The sequence below is a fragment of the Nylanderia fulva genome, unplaced genomic scaffold (genome assembly GCF_048542155.1).
Source record: "Nylanderia fulva isolate GAGA-0341 unplaced genomic scaffold, ASM4854215v1 Scaffold73, whole genome shotgun sequence".
Classification (NCBI taxonomy): Eukaryota; Metazoa; Arthropoda; class Insecta; order Hymenoptera; family Formicidae; genus Nylanderia; species Nylanderia fulva.
Window position 1 is genome coordinate 199,679 of NW_028190841.1, and position 9,108 is coordinate 208,786.

The 9,108-nt window shown below is 32.7% G+C and overlaps 1 protein-coding gene across 1 annotated transcript; it reads right to left on the reverse strand.

Moving 5' to 3' along the window:
- Positions 1-1,789: 1,789 nt before the first annotated feature.
- Positions 1,790-6,494, reverse strand: LOC114936700 (chaperonin containing TCP1 subunit 7). The gene is made up of 6 exons (XM_029309974.2): positions 6,342-6,494; positions 5,378-5,638; positions 4,790-5,119; positions 4,108-4,583; positions 3,588-3,857; positions 1,790-2,272 (listed from the first exon to the last, which is right to left on the reverse strand). The coding sequence occupies exons 1-6, from the start codon at positions 6,342-6,344 to the stop codon at positions 1,990-1,992; spliced, it is 1,623 nt and encodes a 540-aa protein (XP_029165807.2). The 5' UTR covers positions 6,345-6,494; the 3' UTR covers positions 1,790-1,989.
- Positions 6,495-9,108: the final 2,614 nt, after the last annotated feature.

A 9,108-nucleotide genomic window follows, 5' to 3' on the forward strand; every position in this document is an offset into this window, starting at 1 on the left:
AAAATTAACAATTTTTTGACATTCTGTATATAGGTAGCAAGCTGACGTCATATTAAATGTCAAAATGACGTCAGCTACCTGGGATTTTAACTTACGCAGATAATAAAATATCTCTTGAATAAAATACATTTTAGAAAAAAAATGTTTTAGACAAAAGTTACAGAATTTTGAGAGAGAAAGAAGTTGGGGTTATTGGTTTTTTTCTAAAGGTCAATTTTTAAGATTATTTATGTTTTTTAAATGGAACTAGTATAATATTTTTAAATATAAATAAAATAGATTCCTTATAATATTTACTACAAAAAGTTGTAAAAATAACATGATCCAAAAATCAATAGCTTATGAGATACTTTATAGCATGTAAAATAATTTAAGCATTAAATATCTCGTAAACTATTATTTATTTTTGGCTCTTTTCTCTTTTATTTTTTTATACTGAAAATTGCAAGGAATTATATAAAGAATATATGACAGTTCCATTAAAAAAAATCTTCAAATGATCTTGAAAATCACTTTTTTTTTGAAAAAGTTAATAATATCACCTTGTTTAAAATATTTTTTTTATGAAAATCTCTCCTCCAATTTTAAAGTCGACCAGACTGGCAATAATTTATTTAAAAAATTAGTTAAATTACAACGTTTCGGCTGTCATTGCAGCCCTTTTCAAGTAATCTATGAACAGTTATATACATATAAATATACTCTTAATGCGCTTAATCATACAAATAATTATAAATTTACAAAAATATATATGTTTACGTACCAGATTAATACAATAAATCAAATTTACAGCAAACCCCCGACAAAATTAACCATTGTTTTGATGAACAATGTATAACTGACAGAAGTGAGCACGAAAAAATAGATGTTGACTGTTAGCAGGAAACTTAGTCACTAACGCGTTGAGAAAATAGAAAACCAGAGTACTGTGTCTTTCGCAATTTTTAAAACGTCAATACAAAGTCAAATAAATAAATAAATAAATAAATATGTAACATATGACACAGTACTCTGGTTTTCTATTTTCTCAACGCGTTAGTGACTAAGTTTCCTGCTAACAGTCAACATCTATTTTTTCGTGCTCACTTCTGTCAGTTATACATTGTTCATCAAAACAATGGTTAATTTTGTCGGGGGTTTGCTGTAAATTTGATTTATTGTATTAATCTGGTACGTAAACATATATATTTTTGTAAATTTATAATTATTTGTATGATTAAGCGCATTAAGAGTATATTTATATGTATATAACTGTTCATAGATTACTTGAAAAGGGCTGCAATGACAGCCGAAACGTTGTAATTTAACTAATTTTTTAAATAAATTATTGCCAGTCTGGTCGACTTTAAAATTGGAGGAGAGATTTTCATTATTTATTACTGGCGACTCTTAAGGATTATCATTTATATTTTTTTTAAACTGCATAGTTCAAAAGATAATTTTACTGTATGAGTTAAGATGAGATAACCTGTATACATTACATATATATAATAAATTTTCATTAAATTCTATTTAAAATAATTTTTAATCAAATTTAAAATAATTACGAATTGCTGTCAAAAAAAGTTAGAGGGGAGGGGGGTTTATCTTTTGATATCGGATTCAGCATAATCGTATAAATTATAATTTGTCAACTATATATAAACACACTCCAGAGATTTTAATAGGTTGTTAAAAATAGTATTAAAATATCGACAAAAGAGTTAATATTAAAAAAAGGTAAAGTATAACAAGAGCTAAAGGAATGAATTATACTGGATACATAACGTAATATATACTTTTACATATCTTAAAGAACAATACAAGCTTTTATTTTAAACAGAAGAAACCTGTTATTGCAATTCATTATAAATAGCAGCATATACAAAAGATACTGTGAGTGACAAGACGCAATAATAGAGCTCACGTTTGCGAATTATTCTCTTATTTAATTGTATCTTATTTCATCCTTATGGAAAAAATGAAATGCAACGCGTGACAGATTAAATTTTACATCGGTCTGCCCATGCCGCGTCCCATCGGTGGGCCGTCCTGAGTGCTCTTGGGGTTTTTAATGGTTTCGTCGACTGACAAAATAAGGCACGCAGCTTCCGTGGCGGCTGTCAACGCGTTGATCTTCACTATCGCGGGCTCCCAGACGCAGCACTGCATGTTATCCGCGATATCCTCCGTATTGATGTCGACGCCGTACCACTGCAAGCCTTTATGATGCTTCTGTCGCAATTTGTTCAGGATATTTGTCGCGTCGAATCCGGCGTTATCGCAGAGTTGCCTGTAACCCAACATATTTATTGTTCTATGATGCAATTTGCACTTTTACAAGATGATTCATTTTAATTGCTCCAGGCAAATATTTCGAGAACTGTGAGAGATATGAAAAAAATTTTTTTACTTCAAGGGGAGCATAAAATGGTATCATCAATTTAACCTTGTATAATGTGAAGGTCATCTTCAATTTCTTAAATAAACCTACTATTTTTCATCATATATTTCCAAAACACTATAATAAAATATATCTCATAGTTTTAGTAACATTTGCCTTGGGAGATTAAAATGAATCACCCTGTACAAATATAGTGTATAAAAGGTTGCAATGTCCTTTAATTTTATTAAATTTAACTAAGACTACTAACATTAAAAAATGTTTCAGACCAAAGTTGTAAAGCTTAAGATCTATTTACTGAAGCTAGTAGTTTGATCTTAGATGAATGCGACTAAAATTAGGACAAGATCACCTTGAATTTTTTAAATGGAATTATTCTATTTTTTATATAAATTGAGTCCTTGTAATATTTGGTATAAATTGTTAAAAGAATGGTCAAAAATTAATATTTATTTATATATAATTATATATAATTAATAGTTTATTATATAAAAATTATTAGTTATGAAATATTTCATAGTTTATGTATGTAAGATTATATCAAGTAAAGATGATCCTAAAAGCTACTGTTTTACTGATAAAACACGAAGCTATAGTTTATGTAAAATTATGTCGAATTTAAGTATTAAATATCTCGTAAACTATTCATTTTTTGACTCTTTCATCCGTATAACTCTTTTTTACATCGATAATTGCGAGAAATAAATTATATAAAAGACATGATTTTCATTAAAAAAAACCTTTAATGACCTTCAAAATCATTTTTTTTAAGTTAGTAATGTCAACTTCTTTCTCCTCTTTAAAATTCTACCTTTGTCTGAAATATTTTTTCACAATTAAAGTACTCGTATTAACAAACTAACGCTATAATTTCATGTAAAAAAAGTTAAAAAGGGGCAATACAAAATAAAAAGGAAAATTATTTTTTAACTTTTTGTTTTACATGAAATTATAGCGTCTACAGTTCGTTATTAGTTCTTTAATCATGGAAAAGGATTTTTCAATCTGTGTACAGTTAATAAAAAGATAAGAGAGCGAACTTTCCAACTTCGCGTTTTATCGGATCAAACTGATATACCTAAATAGACCTTCTTAAACTCTACAACTTTTAACTGAAACATTTTTTTCGAAAATAAATAATAAAATTAAAGGAGTTCAATATTTTTTGGACACTTTATATAACACTTATGTCGAATATGCCAACCTCGGAATAATTTCGAGAGCTCTCGCAATCGCTCCTATTAAGAGCTGCTCCTTTCCAGCGATCGTGCGAGAATAATCGCGCAGGGTCTTGGAGAGTTCCATCTCGATGGCACCACCCCCGCCTACCACAGCGTCGTTCTTCACCATGCGCCTGACTACCATGATCGCGTCGTGAAGAGACCTCTCCGTTTCTTCTAAGAATTGGTCCGCGCCTCCACGCAGTATAAATGTACAAGTTTTCGCCCGCGAACATTCATAAAAGATGTTGAACCTGTTGGTGGATACAATTAATACATCGTTACATTTAACACTTATATTTTTTAAATATATTTAATATTTGTTGCTTTCCATTTACATCAAAGCTCAAATAAATCTCACTTTTGTCTTTCTTTAATATAGATGTTGAAGAAAGACAGAAGTGAGATTTATCCGAGTTTTGATGTAAATGGAAAGCAACTATTATTATATTTATATTTTTGAATATATTTCTTAAATATGTTTTTCCATTATGTATGAATCACCTCTCGCCCCCAATCTGTTTCTCCTCAAAAAGCTGGCATGTTCCAAGGTCGGAGACCTTGACGCCGTGCACCGTTGTCAAGATGGCTCCGCCGCATGCCTTCATCGTCCTCTTAAGATCTTCCTCGGGTACTCTACCAGCGCAGAACATGTCCCGGTCGGCGAAATATTGTGTCGCAACGTCGCCGATCGGTAGCATGGACAATACAACTTTCGCGCCGCTTTTGTGAATCTGATCAAGCTTATCGTAAAGAATCTGCCATTCCGCGTCGACGATTCGCTGATATTCCGCCACGTTATCCACGCGAACTTCCGCGTTATCCCGTTCGGCCTTCAGTTCCAATTCGATGTTCAGCAACGCGATTTTGCACTGCTGATATTTCTTCGGTTGCATCTCAAAGCCGGCGTACGAGAAGGTCTTCTTGAAAGCCACCCCCCCTTGGATCAGTTCCGAATCTTCTAGCGCACCTCCAGATACCTGAGAGTGTATTAATAATTTATTAATATATGATATAATAATAATAACAAATATAATAAAATAATAATAATAATACTATTATAATAATAATAATACTATAATAATAAAATATAATGTAAATTTAATAATTTATTAAATTATATTAAATTTATATTATTAGTAATTATCGATGTTAAAGAGCATTGAAAAATTTAATATAATTATACCTTCTTAATGCCTATCATGTTGAGGGGAAGCAATTCGTCCAGCATCATGACAGCTTTGACGACTAACTTGCTAAAATGCTTCTTCTGTTGATGTATCAATTTTGAGCTCATGGACGTGGCCGCGCATTCTTCCAAAAGTTCAATCTGCTTATCTATGTCACTTTTATCTATTTTTACGCGTAGTTCATTAATCTTTTCCACGGCTATTTGAAGCGCGCGACGAAGAGCCTTAATAATTATCCGCGAGTGCACACCCTCCTCTATAAATGGTTTCATTTGCTTCAGAAATTCTCCTGCTAACAAGACGACGCTGGTCGTGCCATCGCCCACCTGTCAAACAAAGAATTATTCAGTTTTTCATCTTACCTGTCTCTAGCTTCACATCAAGATTACAAGCAATAATATGTTTGAATACTATCGAGACAATTATCTTATCTTCAAGATATTGCCAGTCTTAGATTCTAAATTTTAATATCCTCTGAATTTTTATTAACACGTAACAATGTTACTTTCATATTAAACGTATCTTTAAACTCTTTTCAGAGGAAACAATGTTAATAAATATGCACAATTGTTAATAATTTTTACTTCTGCATCTTGTGACTTTGCAATATCCACTAGAGTCTTCGCAGCTGGATGAATAATATCCAGCAACTTTAAGATGGTAGCACCATCATTTGAAATCGTGCTCTTTCCATTTTGATCGACTATAAGTTTATCCATGCCACGAGGACCCAAGGTAGTCCTAACAGCGTCCACAACAATTTGACATGCATTTATATTGGATATCACTTGTTGCTCCCCCTGAGTCGCATCTGTGCCTTCTTTCAACAGAATTATTTGAGGTTGCTATAAAAAATTAATACACAAAAATTAACAAAAGAGAGAATTTTATATATCGATAGAAATATAATATATAAATTATTTATAAATATTAATATTAAAATATACTATCATAATTTGTTTATTATTTGTAAAATATAAATATTTATTATTATTTATTAAATGTACTGTGTAAAAAATACCCTCGCGTATTTTCCCATTTTTGACGTTTGTGATACTTTTTACGTAATTACTTAATAAACTGAAGTCTCGGCGATGTGTCCGGATGAGAAATAAATGAAAATCGAAATATAATTGAAGATCTACTACGTCGCTAAGATCAATCTTTTAATTAACAAGCAGAACCGAATGGGGCCGAAATAATTTTCCATAAAGTAGTTGTTTGTCGATTTTTTTTTTACACCTTCAATTTTACGAATTCTCTTATATCCTTATAAGGTTATAAAATCGGATCGCAGTCTTTGAGGAGCCGACAGTGGAAAAACAGATGATTTTTGTGTGGGAACATTTGTCAGTATAATTGATTTATTTATCGAAATTTATTTTTTATTTAGATAAAAAGTATTTTCATTAGATAAAAAGTAAATTAATGAAGAAATAACGATGAAATGCCGCTTTACATGAGAAATAGGGTTAGCGTGGTCAGGAAAATGTTTATAGTGAGTTGCAATGATATAATTTACAAAACAAATTTTCTATTAAAATTTACCATGTTGATGTTTGTGATGTAGGGTATCACACGCTTTCGAAAATTATTTTCTTGATATTTCTAGATTAATTAATGTTTCCTAGAACGAAACGCGCCGACAAAAATTGACGAACAAAGAGTAGACGTTCTTAAGATTTGGATACGGGCACAGAATCACAGTTTAGCTATAACCAGTTACGACAGTAGCGTCGGAACCTTTGATGTTCGTGTCCCTCAGTCACGTGATCATCCGTCATGTTCTTGATGGTATAAAAGCGCGTTATTCAAAGATATAGAATACAAAAAAGTACTGATCTATATACTAATTGGATAGATTATATCCAAAAAAGTATTCTGAATTGAAACTCACTCAGCGCCTCGGAATGTTCAATAAGGTAAAACTAAATACTGTCATGGCATTGTTTTTTTTTACAATATTCACAACGAGACATTTTAAGTATAAAATAAAATATGATTTTGTATATAATTTTATAATATAAATTATATCACCGAACAAAAAAAATTACTTATAGGTTATAAGATAAAATAAATATCCACTTGTCAAATGGGATTGGCTCATTCCGTTACTCTCGACAAAATGAGCGAACCCCATTTCGTACTGCTTACTGCTTACTCTTTACAACTACGGATGTTATTAAACCCGATTAAAGGTATCATTTCATGTGCAGCATACTGCCGTAGCAGTTTGTTGCTATTGGTGAAGTTCAATTGAACTGTGACGTCCCGCCATTGGTCGAAACCCTAATTTTCTTGCGCTAACATCATTTCTTGCGAGAACCTACATAATTAATTATTTTGAGAATAATTTAACTTAGAATTAGACGTTTTTATCATTTATCGTTAGTAATACCACAGATTAATAGACAGATCGCCAAAGGTCTGGATGAAGGAGAGACCAGCATTTCTCACTGATTTCAGCGCCATATCGTAGTAGTGGTCAATGCAGTAACTATTAATACGTTCCCAAGATAAGAGCGTCTCATGCTCATGAACTCGTCCGGCGGCATGTACGAGATTTATCTTTTCGTAGCGTTCGCGTATTTCGGAAAGGACAGAATTTTATGATGTTATAAATAAATAAATAAAATATTAACCTGACCTATTATAATTATTTTTTAATAAATGTTTCATTATTATTATCATCTAAGTCTAAGTCGTTTAATTAATTTTTAGTTTTTTAATAATTAATTTAATTTATTCTAATCATTTTAATATGTGAAAATACTAATACGTATACGTTTTATAACGAATTAAATATATTTATGTTCAAAAATTATATTTGACCTTTAATTTTAATTTTGTATTTTATTAAAATTAATAATTAACATATATACTTAATTGCGAATTATATGGATGAACAAAATCCCTATTATGTGTGTAAGAGATTTCGGAACTCTTTGCTAAAATAATTAAAATTAAAGTCAAATATAATTTTTGAACACTTTTATATTATTAAAAATATATAATTCGACTCTCGAAATATATTAATTCATTATAAAACGTATACGTATTAGTATTTTTCACATATTAAAATGATTAGAATAAATTAAATTAATTATTAAAAAACTAAAAATTAATTAAACGACTTAGACTTAGATGATAATAATAATGAAACATTTATTAAAAAATAATTATAATAGGTCAGGTTAATATTTTATTTATTTATTTATAACATCATAAAATTCTGTCCTTTCCGAAATACGCGAACGCTACGAAAAGATAAATCTCGTACATGCCGCCGGACGAGTTCATGAGCATGAGACGCTCTTATCTTGGGAACGTATTAATAGTTACTGCATTGACCACTACTACGATATGGCGCTGAAATCAGTGAGAAATGCTGGTCTCTCCTTCATCCAGACCTTTGGCGATCTGTCTATTAATCTGTGTCAGTGATATGTTGTCGTTGTCTCGTAGGACGATACGACTTTCTCTTTAGAAAAACGGTCCCTCAAACCGCGAGATGGAAAACTGGTCATGCTCTAAATGCAGCCACGTAAATACATATAAGCTTCTCCTCTCCTTAATTCGGAGATTCAGTCAGGCTATTTCTACGACGATCACGATGAGATTATTGGTGAGTCAGGCCGCGGACTATATGCAAATACAGCATGTTTTGCAACTAATGATACAACGGGAAGATAATAATTTTATAGAAGATACGAAATTCTATAAAATAACAATACACACATAAGTCAAAAATGTAAAATGAAATTTTTTATATAAGGCTACTTATTTACGCGAAAATTATATAATAACATATTGACGACTTTGTGACGACCCGATTAGCCGTCACTAGTCGCCCGCGCTCGTGTAAACGGCCCCTTTCGGGGCCACCACACGAATACGTTGGGAATCCGCCTTTTCGCCCCCACCCGTCACTCGACCCCCTCCAAGCTAGTCTTAGAGTGGGGTGGCCGACGGGTATAAAGAGCGGCGCAGCCGAGACTTCGACACCAGTCCCGTCCTGGTCCCTCGAGCGTACTCAGGGATCACTCCTCAACTCCCACACTCCAAATCACCCCGGCCGACGAGCGTTCTCGTCGTGCAGGCCGAGCGTTCTCGGTCACCGGGTCCTGTCCGTAACTCACCCCGGCCGACGAGCGTTCTCGTCGTGCAGGCCGAGCGTCCTCGGTCACCGGGTCCTGTCCGTAAATCACCCCGGCCGACGAGCGTTCTCGTTGTGCAGGCCGAGCGTTCTCGGTCACCGGGTCCTGTCCGTAACTCACCCCGGCCGACGAGCGTTCTCGTCGTGCAGGCCGAGCGT

Coding starts and splice junctions, on each gene's coding strand:
- LOC114936700 (XM_029309974.2), bottom strand. Junction 5,120..5,377: donor CAAAGTCACAAGATGCAGAA/GTAAAAATTATT, acceptor TTTGTTTGACAG/GTGGGCGATGGCACGACCAG. Junction 3,858..4,107: donor AAACAGATTGGGGGCGAGAG/GTGATTCATACA, acceptor ATCCACCAACAG/GTTCAACATCTTTTATGAAT.